This window comes from Notolepis coatsorum, assembly GCF_963971535.1.
Source record: "Notolepis coatsorum genome assembly, chromosome: 12".
Lineage (NCBI taxonomy): Eukaryota > Metazoa > Chordata > Actinopteri > Aulopiformes > Paralepididae > Notolepis > Notolepis coatsorum.
Genome location: NC_140176.1, coordinates 37331180 through 37353207, shown reverse-complemented (window position 1 = coordinate 37353207; position 22028 = coordinate 37331180). Strand labels below are relative to the sequence as shown.

General features: G+C 41.9%; 2 protein-coding genes across 3 annotated transcripts in view; one reads left to right on the top strand and one right to left on the bottom strand.

The window, feature by feature from the left end:
- The first annotated feature begins 1019 nt into the window (after positions 1–1019).
- On the top strand, positions 1020–15612 carry pdia4 (protein disulfide isomerase family A, member 4). The gene is made up of 10 exons (XM_084326546.1): positions 1020–1272; positions 1651–1816; positions 2352–2557; positions 7899–8037; positions 9036–9241; positions 9826–9984; positions 10457–10608; positions 10808–10964; positions 11967–12200; positions 14618–15612. Exons 1-10 carry the CDS (start codon positions 1194–1196, stop codon positions 15031–15033), a joined length of 1914 nt encoding a protein of 637 aa, XP_084182672.1. The 5' UTR covers positions 1020–1193; the 3' UTR covers positions 15034–15612.
- A 959-nt stretch (positions 15613–16571) lies between these two features.
- LOC311238466 (alanine aminotransferase 2-like) overlaps positions 16572–22028 on the bottom strand; it is a 43774-nt gene continuing 38317 nt past the window's right edge. For both annotated transcript variants that reach the window (XM_084326547.1, XM_084326548.1), the window contains 3 exons: positions 21327–21482; positions 20784–20896; positions 16572–18374 (listed from right to left, as the gene is read on the bottom strand). In XM_084326547.1, the coding sequence (XP_084182673.1) occupies positions 18284–18374; positions 20784–20896; positions 21327–21482 (360 nt within the window). In that variant the 3' untranslated portion in view covers positions 16572–18283. The remainder of the gene's footprint in view (positions 18375–20783; positions 20897–21326; positions 21483–22028) is intronic.

Genomic DNA, 22028 nt, shown 5'->3' with positions numbered 1-22028 from the left:
TTTTAAAACCGTCTCCCATTGTGGAGCAGTCAAGGAGACCTTCAAATCCCTCTCCCACTGCTGTTTAATGGAGGCCAGGCCATCTGATGAGCTAAGTGAGAGTAACCTATAGATCTTAGATACTGACCTCCTTTCTGAAGCGATCCTTCTTAGTTTGTCATCCAAATCCTTATGTATCCCCATATCTCTATTTTTCATGGATACTGATCTTACTACAGATCTCAACTGAAAGTACAACATGAATTCACTATCTCTTAAATTATACAGATCTTTCAATTCATTAAAAGGTATCGTAAATCGTAAAACCAGCACCACTTCTGGTTTTGGCGAGAGTGTAACTCACCCGACCATCCACCAGGCGGCGGTATTGAGACGTTGCAATCTCATACAGGGTGCCGCTGCAGTCCGGAGGGAGACTGGATGAATTATGCCATGGCGAAAAAATGAAATATTGATCCCAAAAACGATTTATGCCGTTGTTGGCGTTCAACGCATGGCGGGCAAAAACGGCGTAAGTCGTTCTTGGCGACCAATGTGTTAACACTCACCTTTAACATTCACTTTAGACACTTTAAACACTTAACACTACACAATATTTGTATCTATTTATTACAAACAGAGTTGCACTACATCCATACCTCATTTTTGCATTATGCATTTTTTAAGTTGGCATTTTGTACCTCATTGTTTGCATTTTGTACTTTAGCTTATACTTTTGTTTTTGTTTGTTGTTTGTATTGTATATTTTGTACATTGTTGGGTCTTTATTCTTTTTACTGTATGAAGCACATTCTCAGAACCAAGCATTTCACATGTACTTTATTATATGTGAATGTGTCAAATAAAACAAAACTTTAAACTTAACAAAGCTGTCCAATGGCCACTCTCCAACGTGCAACATCCAGGGGTTGAGTGGCGGAACACGATTGGAAGGAAGCGGATGATGGAGGACCAATGAGAACGTGGCAAGTCAGACAAGTCCGGGTGCGTCACGTGGTCTCCAAAGTGTTGAGTTTGAGTGAAACCCACAAACCACCACCATCACCACAGACCAGCATTTATCTGACCCAAGCAACGCGGCGGTTAGCGATCAGTATTTGAAGACATTCACACCGGTTTAAGTAGCTAGATAGTTAAACCAAGCGAGAAGATTTCACGTTGCACGGATTGCGTCCCACTGGAGTCTGCTGAAAATGAGGAGGATCGCACTGCTGTTAGTTGTGTTGCTCGGCGTTGCCCATTTTGCAACTGTCATCAGATGTGAAGAAGATGGTAACTTATTCCTATTTCGCTTATTGGAATGTTGCTTTCATAGCACAGCGTTGACGCCGCTGGCTTTGTGAGCTGCTAGTAATCTGCCTGCAAATTGGCTAGGTGTACACATTAGTCTTGTTAGCAAGCCGGCTAACTAGCTGGCAAACGTCGTTTACTGGATTTGTAATGCTTGCTTTTGCTCTAGATGTTATTAATATTAAGCCTATCTATTAGTACTAAACTGGCTGTCAAAGAAACTTATATTACCCTTGTATCTGTTTGTTGTATCTGCTTCTCAATTAGCGCCGTTACCTTACTGATAGTATTGGGCATTAATAACATTATATCCCCTCATCAGCCATAATCAGTCTATGTCCTTTTGTGCTTTTATTGCAGAGGTGGAAGAAGAGGCTGACGATGATGACAGTGACGAGGAGGAAGACGACGATGAAGATGGTACTGAAGTGAAGGAGGAGAATGGAGTGCTGGTCCTCACCGACAACAACTTTGACACATTCATAGAGGACAAAGACACAGTATTGGTTGAGTTCTACGCTCCATGGTAAGTTAATCATACCTGGGTAAGAAAAGCCTGTCTTAAGCATGTTTCAAACCTGTTTTAAATTCGGGCTAGATCCACAAAGAATGGATTGCACGGAGCAAGTTGCACACTTACTTACAATTCATGATGAATTGAAAATGGGGGACCCTGATGTAAACAAGAGGAAAGTCTTTCTCTGGTCTGCATCCCCTTAACAATTGTGTGTATTGAGCCGTACTGTATTGTACCCATTCTGCAATTTGTTAATAAAATTTTCATTCAATCAATCACCGTGCAGATTGATTGATTGAATGAATTGAAGTCTTTCTGGTTGGGGAAGTAAAAAACGGATGGGGAAATAAAAAACTGATTAGGATCTAGAGTCAAGTCAGCCGGGTTGTTGAATAAATACCACGAGGGCATCAAAACTATGTTTGTCCAAATGACTACTCCTATATTATACTACGTTGGCAAATATGTTGTCTGTCTCTTTCTCACATCCCTGCTTGTCTTTATCACTCATGGATCCTTCTCTGCTTTTTGCTCCTCCCTCTAGGTGTGGTCACTGCAAACAGTTCGTCCAAGAGTACGAGAAAATCGCCCAGATTCTGAAAGAAAACGACCCCCCTATCCTCGTGGCCAAGGTGGATGCAACCAAGGCCAGTTCCCTGGGCAGCAGGTTCGAAGTGTCTGGTTATCCCACCTTCAAAATCCTGAAAAAGGGGGAGCCTGTCAATTACGATGGAGAAAGAAATGAAAACGGTAGGGGGAGACGTCGAGCAAATGGAATGCGTGTTTTTCCATCACATGCTACTAACTTAAGTGAAAATGTTATGTTTAATTCAATCACAGCCTTTAGGTTGTGATCAGATTAGAGCTGTCCCCGAAGCCTGTTTTTAGGATTCTAACTTCGGCAGGGTTTTTCGAACGGACCTTTGAACCATCGTTTTTAATCATGAGAGACTCACTCACACTAATCCTCACTGTAGGAGAAATAAACCTCTCGGGGACCAGCTTGGTTGACATTAGCCGCTAACATTAGTTTAGGTCATCGAACTGTCGCATGTGCTCCTAAATAATTTTTCTCGGTCAGTTCTTCGAGTAGGCCAGGGGTGGCCAACCAGTCGGAGACTAAGAGCCACAAAAATTACTGTGGTACCACAAAGAGCCACACCATATGCCAGCGTTTCTCAACCTTTTTTTTCAGTCACGGCACCCTTCATGTGTTTATAGGTGAGGGGCGTATCTCGACCCAGCACTTCAGTAGGGCACAGAAGGGCACCAAAAACGATGAAGAGGGCGCGCGTAGCGCGACCGCGGAAAAAATTTGGCCGGTTTTGGCCGGTTTGTGGGCGAAAATGGGTGGATTTTGTAACTATTTTTTTTAAACTTTATTTCGGTTTTAGGGTTAGGTTAGGGTTATGTTATTTAATTATTTGGGGGAGCCAGCCCCCCAAACTCCTGAAATGCATAGAAATCTATGAAATAAATAAAACAATCTGACATTTATATTAAAAAGAGCTAGCCCCCCAAACCCCTAAAATACATAGAAATCTATGCATTTTGGAACAGTTACTATATATATAGTCAAGAAAGCATTTAGTCATACTTTAAAGTGCTTTACTTGCATTGAACATTGCATTGAACATTGAACATTGAGGAGACATCATTAGAAAGCACAATGTATGTTTCCATAGTTACGCAGATTACACACAATTGTACATCTCCGCTGAACCAAATTATCACACAGCTATAAACTCCATTTCCGCCTGTCTCTTAGCAATAAACAAATGGATGACGAACAACTTCCTAAAATTAAATGAGGGCAAAACTGAAATCCTACTAGTCGGTCCTATAACAAAAAGAGAAATGTTACAGAGCAATATGGGGCAACTTACTCCTTGGATCAAACCCAAAGTTATAAGTAAATAACCTACACTGGCTTCCGGTAACATTTAGAATTGATTTCAAGGTCCTCCTCCTTATATACAAAGTATAAACATTGCGATCATCTACTATTGAAGGTTCCAAGCCACAGTCTAAAGAAAATCGTACGTGCCCTACTGATAGTGGTCTAAATACGCCGATGGCCACCTCTGGCCTCTGAAGTTGCTAATGTCTTTTTTATTTGGGCCTCACAGGGTTAAAAGTACCCTGTGAGACCCACGGTTGCAAAATTACAAAATCACTTTTAGCCATTTAAAAAAAATGTTTATTTAAAAAATGTTAAAGGGGAACTATTTGACTATTTCTTTCACTATTTGGGCACTTTTACACAATTCCTGTGAGTCTATGGAACACCTAGGTTTTTTTCAAATGGTGAGGTAAGTACCACGTCCTTCCTTCCTCTAGATTTAACGTACGGTTTGTATTTCTAATCAAGTACTCAAAAAACGCATTTTTCTATCTCAAGATCTTAAGCCGTTTTGACTCAGGCTGGGCTCCAACCACTGTGTGGCCTGGTGCCAACTGCCACATCAACTGCCACATTATTATGCAGCTGAGAAATCTCTGACATCACAGATATGCAAATTTTCAGATGACTCAGTTCAGTGAGGGTGAATATTGTGAGAGGAGAATTGGAAAAATGCGCCAATATGAGAATTAGAGACATAGATCATATTAATATAAGTCCACATAGCTAGGAAACAATGCTAAACGCTGAAAAGGCCATTTATAAGATAGTTCCCATTTAAGCACATGTATAGTCAATTGGTCCTGTTGTTCAGCCTCACAATGCTATTTGATAGTAAATGTGTTTATTATGTCCCACCCTCTGGCCTCTGAAGTTGCTAATGTCTTTTTAATTTGGGCCTCACAGGGTTAACCTCTTAAGCCCGAGATATACAGTAAAAGTGTATATTTTCAGCATTACGTTTGGTTACCAATTATTTTAACTGTTATTAGTGAAATATAAGATTATAGAAATCTCAGGGCATTGAGTCGGAAACCGGCGCATATTGACAGGAGGAAGTGGCACATCCAAAAGTGAGTGTAGTCTTTTGAAGGAAGAGACGCAGGGCTTTCAAATTTTGAAAAACGACCCTACCCAGCTCACACCAGCCCCTGTCAATCATCTGACTTCTGGATTAACTTTTTTATTTCTCTTATTTTTTGGGATTATCTCCCACAAACCTGAACGTTATTGCCATAAAACAGAACGCAGTTAGTTTCTCTACCTTTCTGTGAACGTCTTGCAAAAAACGGTGTTGCAATATGATGAAAAATGGTGGAGAAATTCCCTAGATTCAGATACCAAGAACATGCAAATGGACCATTTAAAAAAGAAATTAAATGTTTATTCTACGTCCTTGTGGAATGAGTGACATAAAAAAAAAAAAAAGTAAAAAAAAAAATTATAATATTTTGTATTTTTATTTTTTTTTATGGATGGAAGAGCCGCACATTGACGGGCAAAGAGCCGCATCCCTGGAGTAGGCACATAGCGCACATTTACGCATAACGTAGAACATATGCGCATATTGCTACGGTCAAAAATAGTTCTACCTACTTACTGGTCACAGGAGTCTTCAATAACGTTTGGATGGTAGTCCATTTGTTGGCAGACGGCTCCTGCTATCTTAATGTTAGCAAGCTAAACGCGCATAGCATGACTAACGTGCATAGCATTGATTCATTTCCTGATAATGTATGACGTGACCCAGTGGCGGCTCATCCATAGAGGGCGCTCGGGCACCGCCCCCCCTGGTGGAGAGAGAAGGAGAAGAAGAAATTGTGTTTTTTGATTTTAGATTATGGACCCCTAAAAGTAACATGTTTAAAATGAATAATAATTACAAATTTTAAGTGTTTGTGTTTAAAATGCACAATAACGTTAATATATCAAATATAAATCATTGTTTTGTGCGTGATTCACGTGACGTCACTCTCCTGATAGACGTCTACCTCCAAACCTGGGCGCATAGACTTAACGCGCACAGTGGTGGCGTCACTGCAGCCAATGTAAATGGATCAAGCAAATACATTTCGCCTATCGGGGTGTTCAAATATGATGTCTCTGGGTGCGTTTTCTAGCGCTCGAAGCAAGCTCTGCGCCACTGTACTCGTCAGTCATCAGACAAAAAATAATGCTTGGAGGAGGAGCCAGGAGTATTTTCATTTCAGATTCAGTGAGTTAGCTTAGCTAGGCTCGTTTAGCTGGTTCGGTAATAAGAAGTGTATTCTCAGGAGTCTGAGAGATCATCACGAGATACTGTACATTCAGACAGTGTTGGATCTAACAAATGGATTTATATGAACACATTTTATCATGGAAAGTTCAAGCCCGGACCACAAAACAAGTGAGTCTAACTGTACTGTTCTGTAGTTACTGAACTGATTGAATATGGCAAGATTCAAGAGGTTTATTTGTCACATACAGTACATACACAAGGCATACATTTCACTCTGGGTGGGCTGGCCGCGATATATCTCTCTCTCTCTCTCTCTCTCACACACGCAGTACGCACGTTCCGAGACTCGCGCAACTATATGACTTATGTCATAAGTGAATTGTATAGAAAAACAACACACCAAAATTGACTATTGCACAACTGATTTAAAAAAGAAAATTCACCCCCCCCTTCCTACTGTACGTAGCACCGGCCGCCACTGACTTGACTCCTCCTCACCTCGACTGTGTTGTGTCTGTGTGTTCATGCGTGACTTTCAAATTATTGGAAACACAACATAGTACTGTGATATTCTGATATCACATTCTGTTTTAATTTTTTGTGTAAAATATACATAAAACATATATTTTTTAAGCGGAGGTTCGAACCCATTAATTAAGATTCCAGTGCCAACGTAATGAATGAAGGAAGTCCGAACCTTCGAACGTTTGGGCTCAGCCCTAGATCAGGTTGGATGCCTTTTTCTTGCACTCAAACACGAGACACAGCGGTGTACATAGAGAAGCGCACAGGGCACAACGAGTGATACCACTGATTACTATTATTTGCTACCTCGGCTAACGTTACATACATTACTACTCACAGCCCTCCATGCGTTGCTGTTCATATCTCGGCCGTGGTAAGACCTGCTCACTCGTACAAACAAGGTTTGTTGGAAACTGACTTAGCTGAATTAGCTTTTCCTCCATTATCGATTGCTTTGTTTTGCCGTCAATTTCTCTTCAGATACCTCAGATTTGTAATCCCTCCCCTTGGTTGATTTGATTGGTCCATCAACAAGAAGGTGACATTGATGTCAGTGTGCCCCACTGCTAAAGTTTAAACCTTTTCAACCGAGAGCTCCCAAAAAAGCGCCGCTTCCAAAACGCAGGGAACGTAGTTTGGAGGAGACGCACGCCTGTCGCAACAAAACCATTGAAAACGATATAAAAAAGGAGCAGGCGCGTTCAAAAAAGCATCCAATGTGATCACAGCCTTATATTTAGCTCACACTCGCCCTGTTTTCAAATGGGACGTTCATCTAAGCTAGCAGACTAGTATTTTAATTGCAGAAGCAGCCAATTGATTCCTCTGGTGGATAGTGTAGTGTAGTCATGTCTGACCCCCAAGTCAACCCAGGTGTTTTCGTTTGGCACCATTGTTAATAGGGAATCATCGATACTGATACTGGTATGGGATATCGGTCTGATACCAGGCTAAAATAGAATATCGGTATCTTGAGATTTTCCCCGATATTAAAATCCAATACCACGAAACGCATGCCAGAAATCAAAGCAAAGTGACTTGATTTGCTGCATTCGCTGACACGTTAACTCTAATGGAGAAACATTTATTAGATCTCAATCATTTTCATTCAATGACTCCAAAATGACGGTCCAAGTCTATACTGTTCATTAAAAGTAATGGATTGGTAGTTGGTACTGGCAGATACTCAAAGCTCAGGTTAACGGTATCGGGACTGAGAAATTCTGATCGATGTTAATATAGTAACTGCGCTGTGTTGCAGCCATTGTGGCTCAGGTAGAGAATGAACAACCACCCTTGCTTACTTTCTCTTTTTACGCCATTGTTAATGTTGCGACTGCCTGTCTGTGGCAGCCATTGTGGCTCAGGTAGAGAATGAACAACTACCCTTGCTTACTTTTTCTTTTAACGCCATTGTTAATGTTGCGACTGTCTGTCTGTTGCAGCCATTGTGGCTCGAGTGAAGGAGGTGGCTCATCCGGACTGGAAGCCCCCTCCCGAGGCCACGCTAGTCCTGACCAAGGACAACTTCGACGAGACGGTCGACAACGCCGACATCATCCTGGTGGAGTTCTACGCACCATGGTCGGTCACCTTGGGAAACTCTTTCCATAATAATACTTCCAAGTACCAGTCTTAACTGTAGTACAAGTAGTAGTTGTTGTTTAGGTGATATACAGGGGCAAAGGGCAATATTATAAGGGAATTCTATCATGTCTTCCAGATTGACATATTTCAAACCCTGCCCTCTTTTCCTTGTTCCTCCACAACTGTCTCTTCCCTCTGATAACCAAGTTTGTCTGAGGGAAGCAACAGTTGCAATTGGAGGATGGGGAAAAGAGGGTGGGGTTTGATAGTGACCTATCTCATCTGCCATAAAACATCCCGACAACAACATTATACCATGTAAAATGTACGTGTGCAGAATATACTTTCAATTATGGAACATGGCACAAAGGTATTTGGATTTGAAGCAGGGAAAGAGATTATGAGGAGGATATGATTGGTTGTCTGAAAAGGTGTGACGGCACCGGCGCCTTTCAGAAGAGTTCCTGTTTTCAGCTAGAAAGGCTCATAGCGGCCGCACAAAAAAGGTGGGTGCTCTGAAAGAAATTGAGCAGGTGCAGCCCTTTTCCTCCAGGCGGCCCGCTGCTGAACACTCACTCCTCATTGGGAACAATTGAAAAAAGACGCTGGCGCCCAGAAAGAAATGCTATATGGACACGAGCCCTAATTCTCACCATCGATCACTGACAGAATGAACTTGATGAAAATACTGGCTTCAGTGGCTTTAAAGTCCGTTTTTGACACCAGACTGTTAATAATAAAAACTATATTGATAATGAAGAGAATTGTCTTTAACATGACAAGGAGGTAGAACGGTCGTCTGGTAATCTGAAGGTTCCCGGTTCGATTCCCGCTCTGCCCGGCAGTGCATCGAAGTGTCCTTGAGCAAGACCCCCTAACTGCTGAGCAGGTTGGCACCTTGCATGGTCACCTTTTGTAAAGCGCTTTGGATAAAAGCACTATTTAAACGCACCATTTACGCGTCATCGCTGGCTTCCTGTGAATGTGCCCCCCAGGTGTGGTCACTGTAAGACCTTGGCTCCGGAGTTAGAGAAGGCGGCCCAGGAGCTGAGCAAGCGCTCCCCTCCCATCCTGGTGGCCAAGGTGGACGCTACCGTGGAGAACGACATCGCCACGCGCTTCGAGGTGTCCGGCTATCCCACCCTGAAGATCTTCAGGAAGGGCAAGATGTTTGAGTACAACGGACCCAGAGAGAACTTTGGTAGGTTTCACTCAATGGGTGGAGTTACACATCTTCTCCTCTAGGTGGAGCTGTTGCTACTAGAGTAGCCTTTATACCGCTGGTCACTTTTTTGTGCATGCAGATTGTGATTTAATAAAAAAGATATATTATTATTCTTTAATTTGTTTTGGTTCAGAAGTCATATATATATATATATATATATATATAACCTCTGAACCAAAAAGGAAAATATTGGAGAAGAAAAATGTATTATCTTTTCTTTTTCATTAGTTTTCCTTTTTGGTTCAGAGGTCATAGATATATATGAATAGAATAGAAGTACTTTATTGATCCCGAGGGAAATTCAGCATTACAGATCGGAGATAGCTCACAATAAACATTTAGGTAGTCAAAATCACAAATACTAAATACATACTAGAATATGTATATATATATATATATATATAATTATTTATGTATTTTCAGAGGTCATAGATGTATATGTATGTATTTTCATTAGTTTTCCTCTGGGTCAAAGGTCATATATATATGTATTTTCATTCGTTTTCCTCTGGGTCAGAGGTCATAGCTGATCTACAGTACGTGCATGTCTTCCCCTCCAGGTATCGTTGACTACATGAGCGAGCAGGCGGGGCCTCCCTCTAAGCAGGTCCAGACCAATAAGCAGGTGCAGGAGCTCATTAAGGATGGAGATGACGCTGTCATAGTGGGCGTGTTCTCCTCCGAGCAGGACACCGCCTACGAGCTCTACATGGAGGCCTGTAAGTACGGGACGGAGTTCATTCTAGTTGGGAAGATGTAACAACGGTACATGTGAATTATTTTCACAATTGGCCTTCAAAATAAAAGTGCAGACATTGACACATTTTGTGCCAAAATATCTTGATTTATGTGATTTATGTAAATTTTTAAATCTCCGTCACCCACAGGCTTACTTGCAGTGCGCGGAAGTATGACCTAGAATCTTGAAATATCTAGATCAGTCATTTTCTCTTCCAAATGCAGACTGCATCTAATCCGCTGTATGATTTCTTTTGTAATCGAGTTACTTGAGGAATCGTTTCAGCTCTACATTTAACAACGCAGTGGTTGTTACTTAACGGTCATCACCTGTTCATTCGATTACAATCACCTGCCGTTTGCCTAGCCAAGATGTTTGCGGTGACGATTTCCGGTCGGTTATGTCTCATGTACCTGTATTTGGCTCTGGACACGTCTCTGTGTCCACCATAGGTAACAATCTGAGAGAGGACTTCAAGTTCCTCCATTCCTTCAGCTCTGATGTGGCCAAGCTGCTGAAGGCCTCCCCTGGGCAGGTCGTCATGGTTCAGCCAGAGAAGTTCCACTCCAAACACGAGTTGGATTCACACACGCTCACCATCGAGGTACGTCGTGCTTTCCCCCCGTTGTTCAGTACAGCCTTGTCACAGCCTTGTCACAGCCCTGTCACAGCCTTGTCACAGCCCTGTCACAGCCCTGTCACAGCCCTGTCACAAATCGAGCAACATTCAGTTGCCTTGTGTACATTCATTGATGATTATGGTTCTTTGTCGGAGGGTTTTAATGTTTTCATTCACCTTCCAGGACTCCACCGCCGTGTCCGACGTCCAGGACTTCTTTAAGAAGCACGTGTTGCCTCTGGTCGGCCACAGGAAGCAGAGTAACGATGCCAAGCGCTACACCAGCAGGCCGCTGGTCGTGGTTTACTACGGGGTGGACTTCAGCTTCGACTACAGGAAAGGTATATTTCTAAGATGTTCCTCTATTGATCCCCTTGGGGAAATTCGGGCGTCATAGAAGCATGGTATGGGCAGGGTAATGGTAGAAAGACATATTCTTAGACAGAGTGAAGATATATAAACAGGTTGTTTACCAATAAGGGCTTTACAAATAAATAAATACCAGTGTTTGTTGCGCTTTTCTGCAAGAGAAGGCCAACCCACCCGATCATACAGGACACAATGGTAAGTATCATATCTCTCACCAGTAATAAACCTAAGAGCCGAGTGATGTGCAGAATCCAGAGGTTTAAGAGTTGATGCCGCAGCATGCCTATACATTTCATCACCATAATCCAAAACCGATAAGAAGACTGATTCAACAATTTTTTTTTCTGTACAGGAAACCAATTTTCTGTCACAGTTTAGAGGCAATATTAGCCACATGGTACTTAAATGTACATTTCTCTTCAAGCCACAGGCCAAGATATTTATACTCAGTGACTCTCTATACAAGAGCCACAGCCACTGACTGTAGATATCCGCACATTATCGAAGTTAATATTTCGGACTCTTGAACTGTACAGTCAGCAATACAGTACACAATTGTGTCATCGGCATACAAATGGGCATTTTGCAGATATTGAGAATGTACTCGATCTAAAATGTTTTATGTTTCTATTATTTTGTTATTAAATGGTGCATTTATATAGCGCTTTTATCCAAAGCGCTTTACAATTTGTTCCTCACATTTTACCCATTCACACACCGACGGCGGAGGCGACCATGCAAGGTGCCAACCTGCTCATCGGGAGCAATTAGGGGTTAAGTGTCTTGCTCAAGGACACATCGAACGGGTACCTTTCCGATCACCAGATGACCGTTCTACCTCCTGAGCCACTGTCGCCCCGTTATTACTCCAATGTTTTAAATGATGTGTTCGGACCCCAGGAAGAGTCGTCATGGGTGGACTGTGGACTAATGGGATCCATATAATAAACAAATAAACATCTCTCCCTTCCTAGCCACTCAGTTCTGGAGGTCCAAGGTGCTGGAGGTGGCCAAGGACTTTCCGGAGTACACCTTCGCCATCGCCGACGAGGAGGATTACGCCGATGAGCTGAAGGGTCTGGGTCTGAGCGAGAGTGGCGAGGAGGTGAGCGTGGCCATTCTGGGAGAGGGAGGCAAGAGGTTCGCCATGGATCCCGAGGAGTTCGACTCGGAGGTGCTGAGCGACTTCGTCATGGCCTTCAAGAAAGGTATGTAATTTCATTAATTTCATTTAACCTTTATTTAACCAGGTAAAACCATTGAGATTAAAGTTTTATTTTATTTAACCAGGTAAAACCATTGAGATTAAAGGTTTTTTATTTAACCAGGTAAAACCATTGAGATTAAAGGTTTTTTATTTAACCAGGTAAAACCATTGAGATTAAAGTTTTTTTTTATTTAACCAGGTAAAACCATTGAGATTAAAGGTTTTCTATTTAACCAGGTAAAACCATTGAGATGAAGGGTTTTCTATTTAACCAGGTAAAACCATTGAGGGAGGGGCGTTTATTCTTTGGACTCATGATCCACACCTCCTCGTCCCTCCTCACGCTGTGAGAACTTGTTGGCCGCTTGTCATGAAAAGAAGTTCTTATGAGTCCTTGGAAAGTTCTTTTGAATGTCTGCTTCAACTTCAGACGTCAATAATTGTAACTTAAATCTTGTGGAGCAGCGTGATACACCTGCTCACCTGAAGTCCATTAGAGAGCGCCAGTTCTGTCATTTCCGCTCTTAAATGTAACACTCTTGTGAGATTTTGTGCCTTATTACTTTTAACTGTTGACCAATGAATTTACATGAATAATCAATGAATTATCATGAGTATTTATGCAACAGCACGTACAATACCATTAATGGATTCAATGGTGCCCCTGTAGAACACCACCATAATGTTCCATTCTACTCCATAGACGTGCAGACGTTGACTAATGTGAAAGCCCACATGATGTGTAGTAGATGATGAAAGCTGGCAGAGGAGAGTGTGATGGAGAGAGAGAGAGAGAGAGAGAGAGAGGAGCTCGCTCTCTGAGAAGTTATGAGAGAAACCATAGACATGGTAAACACAGCTGTAGTTCCCTTGGGGGGCGTGGTCTGCAGCAGGAAACAGGAAGTTGGCAGAGTGACAGTGTGGTCATGGGTGGTGTTGGAGATGCTGAAGGTGTGAAGTACTCAACATGACTGGCCCAGGGAACGATCAAATGCATGTTTTTGAGTGACTATACAGTAGATCTACTTCAGTGTGTGTTGCATTGTATGAAAAGTGTGACTCATCAACGGATCCTTCCTTTCAGTTAACTTTCATAGATTTACAAAAAAAACATTTTTTTTTTTTATATTTTTTTTTATTATTGCAAAACAAAAAATTATTAAAAGTCAGTACTCAACACACAATGCATAATGAAACTTTCAGTAAAGGTGGTTATAATATATGCAAGTACAGAAACAGGATAAAACAAAAATAGTCTATAATAACATTTTAGCCGTATACAGTGTATATCCAGCGAAATTACAATTATATAAATGTTAGTATATAATATACCCCTAATACCTATTTTCTAAAACCCTACACACATATGCTCCAGCTCAAACCCCCCCCTCCCAGACCCCCTCTTGGATAGTACCTCCATTATCCCTCACTCCTAACCAGACACCACCATTATAAGCTAGCTTTTATTCTCTCCACCACTTCTAACCACATTGACATTTTGGATTCATTGAGCCCCAGAATTCTTGCTGTAGATATTTCTTGATATATCACATCAAGATATGTAAGAAACCACACTTTTCTGCACATTTTTTCCGGTTGAAACCAACGTGATGCGATCAGTTTTTTAGCTACTGTGATACCCGATAAAACCAATCTTTTTAGTTGTGGATTCACTGCAAACTCAAAAACATCATTCAATAGTAATACCGCGGGGTGTACAGGTATATTCCAAAATACGAGTGTTGATAATTGTTGGGACACATCTTTCCAGAATGCCTTAACTGGTGGGCAGTCCCAATACATGTGCATAAATGTTCCTTCGTCCCCATTTGTACATTGGGAGCATTTGGAGTCTTGTATAAGCCCCATTTTGCACAGCCTTATAGGAGTCAAGTATGTTCTGTGAATATAGTTCAGATTGATTTGTTGATGATCCGGGTTCCTTGATGTAAGTCGGACATTTGCCCAGGCTCCTTGCCAATCAAAGTCATATTCCAGGTCTGGTATACCCCTCCTCCAGACAGTGTCTATTTGAAGGGTTTCATACGAGGACGTTAGTAATTGATAATAAAAACTTGATACAAAACCTCCCAATGTATCTCTTTCATAGAAAAATTTGTGGTATCTGTGGTGTTCAATTGGTACGAGTAATGGAACACCGTGAGATCTCATACAAAATCGTAACTGTATGTAAACATTTTTGTAGTTGAAATAGGTTATAAATATAATTCACATTCTTTTCTTATATTTTTATATTCAGTTAATTATATTGTTTACACTGTTCATTTATCATTTGTATTGCCTATATTTCTACCATTTCCCTGCCCATACCTGTACCTCCCCTCCCCCGTGCTGCTATGACACCCGGAATATCTTATCTCCTCTTAATTCACCTTCTGCATGTCGCCCTTTCCACAGGTAAGTTAAAGCCCATCATCAAGTCCCAACCGCTGCCCAAGAGCAACAAGGCACCGGTGAAGGTCGTGGTCGGGAACACCTTCGACGACATCGTCATGGACACCAAGAAGGACGTCCTGATAGAGTTCTACGCGCCGTGGTGCGGCCACTGCAAGAAGCTGGAGCCCGACTACACTGCCCTGGCCAAGAAGTACAAGGGCGAGAAGGACCTGGTGATCGCCAAGATGGACGCCACGGCCAACGACGTGCCACACGACGCCTACAAGACGGAAGGGTTCCCCACCATATACCTGGCGCCGAGCAACGCCAAGCAGCAGCCAATCAAATTCGAGGGCGGGGACAGAACGATAGAAGGGTTCAGCAGGTTCTTGGAACAGCACTCCACGAAGCTCTCACAGAGGAAAGAGGAACTTTGAGGGTTCCTCTCTTGACTGGTCGCTAAGAACTTTTTATCATCCTAGTGCAGAGTCCTTGGGTCTGGAGACCTTTTTTTGTTGTTTGTTTCGAAGGTGAGGGGGAAGGCCGTTGGCCGTAATCACACGGTGGCCGTTTTGCTCTTATGATCAGGTTGGGAGGATCCCAACCAAATACGTTTTGGAACAGCTCTACATTCTGACAGCCATCACTGATAGTGTTTGGTCAGTAACATGAGTCTTTCAGTCCCTCCGCTCTGCAGTGAACAGAATAATATTTTTGTAGAGCTATTCAAAGCTTATTTGGTTGTAATCCCAACCTGAGCATGCATGACATAAGAGCAAAATGGCTGCCGTGTGACTACGACTGACGGAGGAGGGCGTTCCTGACATGCTGGGATCACTGTCCAACCGTTTGTTCTAGTTTCTGTTTATGCCGAGAGATTTAGTTTCTGTTTATGCCGAGAGATTCTGCCTTTGTTCCCAGTTCTGTAAAAGCATGTAAGCACTGTGTTAGAGATTTCTAAGTCTTTTTAAATAAAATTTAAAAAATTACAAGTTGTTTGGTGGCTCTGTAAAAAAACAGCATAGCGTGATCTTTAGGTAGACCTGTTAAAGCATCAAACCTGTGGGCAAAGAATCTAATTTTGTGCGTCTAGGAAAAATCCAGCTACTTCAAAGAGGAGGGCGTAGGAATTAACTTAAATTGTATTTTTATTTTTTGAAATTTTAAGAACAATTTCAACAGTTAAAAATAGCTACATTCTGAGATGCGTTTCAAGACTTAAAATATAAAATGTTCCCTTGCAGTACCTTTTTATAATTGCGCCCTCTACTGGTGAGCAGGAGAACAACATGTCCTACATTAGCTACATAGGTCCACCTGCATGGTTCAAACACATCTTGATTCTATTTCAGGACAAGAAAATGCAAAAAAAGCTGAATGTTTAGATCACATCTCTATTTTCCCACTTTACTCAAATGTAGTCCATCAGATGAGATAAATTTGAGGTTAATATTGGAAATACAATGTTAATAAAGATTGTATCATGCTGTTATGCACTAAATATTGTAGATTATGTAAACGAGGCCAAAAGTGGAAGACTAATGTGAAAAGACTAATTCGTCCACAAATTAACACTTTCCTATACAATGTGAAATCCAGTGAAATGTTTTAAGGTTCAAACAAAGTACGATTACAGTACATCTTCTCTGTTGGCACAACATTAAACCCTAAACTACTAAATCATCATGCTGGTAGGAGGATCACCAGTATATAGAGGTTGGTCATGTGGTAGAGGATGATCATCAGTATATATAGAGGTTGGTCATGTGGTAGAGGAGGATCATCAGTATATATAGAGGTTGGTCATGTGGTAGAGGAGGATCATCAGTATATGGAGAGGTTGGTCATGCTGGTAGAGGAAGATCATCAGTATATGGAGAGGTTGGTCATGCTGACATGGTAGGAGGATCATCAGTATATAGAGAGGTTGGTCATGCTGGTAGAGGATCATCAGTATATGGAGAGGTTGGTCATGCTGACATGGTAGAGGAGGATCATCAGTATATAGAGAGGTTGGTCATGCTGGTAGAGGATCATCAGTATATAGAGAGGTTGGTCATGCTGACATGGTAGAGGAGGATCATCGGTATATAGAGAGGTTGGTCATGAAGAGCAAGAAGCTTTTAATAAGGAGGCAGATTATGCAAAACAAAGTGGATGAGGCGGATGGAGAGTACGAGTGATGAGGATGGAGATTGGAGAGAGACTTTGATGATGATGATGATTAGTAGTTTAGGTTTTAATGTTGTGCCAACAGAGAAGATGTACTGTAATAGTACTTTGTTTGAACCTTAACAAAACATATTTCACTGGATTTGGATTTCAAATTGTATAGGAAAATGTGTTAATTTGTCTATGTAGGACGAATTCGTTTTTTCACATTAGTCTTTCACTTTTGGCCTTGTTTACACAATCTACAATATTTAGGGCATAACAGCATGATACAATCTTTATTAACATTGTATTTCCAATACTAACCTCAAATTTATCTCATCTGATGGACTACATTTGAGTAAAGTGGGAAAATAGAGATGTGATCTAAAAATGTTCAGCTTTTTTTGCATTTTCTTGTCGAATCGAGATGTGTTTGAATCTTAAAAATAACAATTTACTGAATTCCTTGGGTCAATATTGTTTGGGAAAATGTTTTAATTTGTCTCTATATGTTGTTAACTTCAAAAGTTATGCTGTTTTCTTTTTCAGGTTTTCGTTCAGGATAAGTGTAATAAAGGGTTAAAAATAAACCCCATGGGACATTATTTCAACCTGTTAAAATCTTAAAATAGACACTTCAAGGATTAAGAAAAAACATGTGACGAAAGAAAATCCAGACCATGCAGGTGGACCTATGTTTCCATCTAGACTATATGGTTTGGCTGCATAACCCGATTGGCTAGAGTAGATACAGTAGTACTGGCATCATTGATGACAAAGACTAAGCAATAGTCTACAATATGGATATCGTCTTAAAAACACTGTCGATGCTGACATAAAAAAAACAAAGCAGATCCAAGGCACTCTACCAAAATGTAAACAAGCTTTAGTAACTTGCAGTTTGACAACCTGTGTCTTCTACCAGATGGGGGCGACAGGTAGAGCGGTCGTCTGGTAATCGGAAAGGTTCCCGAGGCAGCATGTCCTTGGAAGTGTCCTTGAGCAAAGATATGACAACCCATGATGAGCGGGTTGGCACCTTGCATGGTTGCCTCCATCATCCGTGTGTGAGTGAATGGGTGAATGTGAAGCATATGTTGTAAAGCGCTTTGGATAAAAGCCCTATATATGAATACAGTCCATTTACCATTTATATAATAAAAGGCTAGTTCATAATGGAAGAATAAAAAAGACAAACCGAAACATGTTTTGTATTTTTATTCCATTATGAACTAGCCTTTTATTAAGCTTGTTTAACTTTTGGAAGAGTGCCTTGGATTGTCTTTGTTTTGTGACGCATTTCCCTCCTTGGACCAACACCACCTTCATACAGCTCATTCACTGCAAAGTACCCCTCAATATTGCAGTGAACAGTCTTGGACACTAGGGGGAGACAGAGGAGGTTGTGTTGTCATAGTAATGCTGCTTCAGGCACAGCGAGGCACTTGAGATGACACGAGCACTGTGTGCTGGATGACTGAGATGGATGCGATGGATATAAGTCTTTATGGATCCTGAGGTGGATCTGAAGGGTTATGAGAACTCCTCTGTGAAACGCTGGTGGAACTCCCTGATCTTCTCCAGCACCACCTTCAGCTTCTCGGTGGGGGGCAGGATGGTCATCCTGGACAAAGAGAGAGGGGGACTGATTAGCATAGCATAAAAAGCATGACAAAAAAAAAAAAAAAAAAAAAAACATCAATACATACCGGGTGCAGCCTCTTGGACATACAGCATCAAAGAAACATCCACACTCACAAACTACTATGCTTACAGCGATAATGTGTAATTGTGGCACCTGCTGGCTGCGAGCGGTACTGTGTTTTCAATACATTTCTCATCTTTGCTCGGTTTCTTGGTGGTGGAGGTTTGTTTTCCATTGTTGCAGAAAATACAGTGCGTTCTGTGGGTAAAGAAACTCATCACGTCTCGTTCATTCTAGGCACACATCTGGTGTCACGAGAAGGACCAAGCTGGTCTCACCAGACCATTTGAGGATGGAGAGGCCGTGTGTTGAAGTGCCGGTGGTCTCAATTTGTTTTGTACACCCTCCAGACGTTAATTAATAGAAAAATTACACATTGTCGCTTTAATGCACAGCAGCAGACCTCGAAATACATTGATTTGCATATTGTGTGTGTCAGATGGCTGTGCCTGGTCTAAACACATTCTGGAGCAGCTGCAACAAAAACAAAAAGGTGTCCATGATCATCTACATTTTAGACCCAACAATGTGGTGGTATGTGCCTGTCTGGGGGACACCACTGAAATCATGGAGTTGATAAGTAGCTCAAAAGTGTAGCATAGCAAAGCTAAACCTAAGGGTTTCATGTAAGTAACGGTAAAATAGAGAGTTTTAAACTGTGGATACCAAACAGAGAAGGTAAAGATGACTTTGAACTAAACAGTAATCCAGAACTATTTTATTGCTATATTATTTTTTATGTCTGCACTATATGTGCTCATTTTATGTCTACTCTATTCTACTATTTTATTGCACTATTTTACTCTGTCTATTTTATCTTACTCTTTTTATTATTGTCTATTTAAAACGGAATCAAACCATAAACAAGGTGGCCTGTTGGGATGTTAGATCCTAATGTGAAAAACTGATTTTATATGTCTGCACTTTATGTGCTCATTTTATGCCTGTCTTTTCTGTTGTGAAGCACTTTGAGCTGCAGTTTCTGTATGAAAGGTGCTATACAAATAAAGTTTATTATTATTATTATTGAGCTAAAAAAGGGAGCTGTCTCAGCAGCCAGATGAGCTGTTTTTGAGCTGGGTTTTATGATCATCATTGTGGTTTTTTAATGATTGAAATGTTGGTGGATGTCAGGCTTTTAAGTCAAGTACTTTACAAAGTAAAAATACTGATCCTTCAGTTCAGGGAAAGGATTATGACATATAATGATGAAATTACTGTTGTCAGCAATCCTTTATAATTTGAGATCCAGTCATTTTCAGATCAGGCGTCTGACAAATTATTATTAATTGAGTAATGAAAACAAAATCTATAGAATAATCAATAAATTAGTTGTTAGATTAATCGAAAGAAATATTAATTGGGTGCAGCCCTATGTTTAACCATTTCACTACCACACTACAGAAGGCTAACCCTTTCACTACAGAAGGTTAACCCTTTCACTACCACACTACAGAAGGTTAACGCTTTCACTACCACACTACAGAAGGTTAACCTTTCACTACCACACAGCAGAAGGTTAACGCTTTCACTACCACACTACAGAAGGTTAATGCTTTCACTACCACACTACAAAAGGTTAACGCTTTCACTACCACACTACAGACGGTTAATGCTTTCACTACCACACTACAGACGGTTAATGCTTTCACTACCACACTACAGAAGGTTAACCTTTCACTACCACACTACAGAAGGTTAACCTTTCACTACCACACTACAGAATTTTAACGCTTTCACTACCACACTACAAAAGGTTAACGCTTTCACTACCACACTACAGACTGTTAATGCTTTCACTACCACACTACAGAATTTTAACGCTTTCACTACCACACTACAGAAGGTTAACGCTTTCACTACCACACTACAGACGGTTAACAGTCTGTAGTGTGGTAGTGAAAGGGTTAACATGCCCAGGTTGAGATCCAACCAGTATAAATACTGTAAGACAAAAACCTGCACACTAAAACTGCGTTCATCGCTTTACAGAGAAAAAGTTTCAATCCGGATGGATCTTCATCGCTTTTCTTCATATTTTATTTTATTTTTTTAAATATGTTTTTGTAGATTTTTTTATTGGTTTCGTACTACCGGGCAGTCCGGTAGAGAGAGAGGGAGAGGAGGAAATGGGAGACATAGCAGGGGAAGACATTCGGCAAAGGACGCCGGGTCCGGGAGTCGAACCCGGGTAGGCCGTTTCGCGACGCAGCGCGTTACATGGTGTGCTACTAGAGCGCCCCTTTCTTCGTATTTATACCACCAGCGGGTGAGTTGAACCTATGAGAGACGGAGGCCCGGAGGCAGAGAGGAGGTGACTGTGCCGACCTGAAGTGATGGGTTCCCTCCCTCTGTCCAAAGCCGCTCCCTGGGACCAAGCAGATCCCCGTCTCCTCCAGCAGCTGCATGCAGTAGAACATGTCCGGAGGCTGGCCCTTCTCCTGTACGCACAGACACACAGGGGGGTGAGGCAGGTCTCTGTGGTCGCTTTGGACAATACATATTTATCATTTTACAGAGGGAGGGAGGGAGGGAGGGAGGGAGGGAGGGAGGGAGGGAGGGAGGGAGGGAGGGAGGGAGGGAGGGAGAGACGGAGAGAGGGGGAGAGAGAAAGTGGGGGGGAGGCAGAGAGAGAGGGAGGGAGGCAGACAGAAAGAGAGGGAGGGAGGGAGGCAGAGAGACAGAGAGAGATAGAGGGAGAGAAACAGAGAGAAAGAGAGGGAGGGAGGCAGAGACAGAGAGGGAGAAAGATATAGGCAGCGATAGAGAAAGTGAGAGACAGAGAGAAAGGGAGAAAGGGGGAGAGAGAGAAACAAACAGACAAAGACAGAAACAAACTACTACCAGATTGAGAGATTGCACGGTGCCCACCTTGGCCTGGTCGATGGCCCTCTGGGGCAGGGTGATTCGGGGGAAGGTGTACATGGCACCCTGGACGGGGTTACAGCTGATCCCAGGCACCGTGTTGAAGGTCTCCTCCGTCAGCTTGGCCTTCTCTGCCAGGGTCGCCAACACGGCCATCCGCTCCTGGAACCAGCCATTGAATTACAATATTACATTTAGTAATTTAGCTACCTTTATCCAAATAGACTTACACGTTCTGTACAACAAGTCAGCAGGAAGGGTACAACTCTGGCAGCTAAGGGTAAGTAACATTGTTCTTCAAAAGGTGTCGAACTTGAGTGCTACAGTCTTGAGTGCATAGCAGTATAGACATATTAGCATAGTAGGTAGTAGTATAGGCATAGTAGCATAGAAGATAGTAACAGGTAGATTACTTAGTAGCAAAGTGCATAATAGTAAAAGACAGTACAAAGGTTAGTCATTCAATCTTTTTTTTAAGATATTGATTGGGCAGGTTTCAGCTCTTCTGACTGGTGGTTTCAGCTGTCATGATTTGTGGTTTCAGCTGTCCTGACTGTGATGGTTTCAGCTGTCCTGACTGTGATGGTTTCAGCTGTCCTGACTGTGATGGTTTCAGCTGTCCTGACTGTGATGGTTTCAGCTGTCCTGACTGTGATGGTTTCAGCTGTCCTGACTGTGATGGTTTCAGCTGTCCTGGCTGTGATGGTT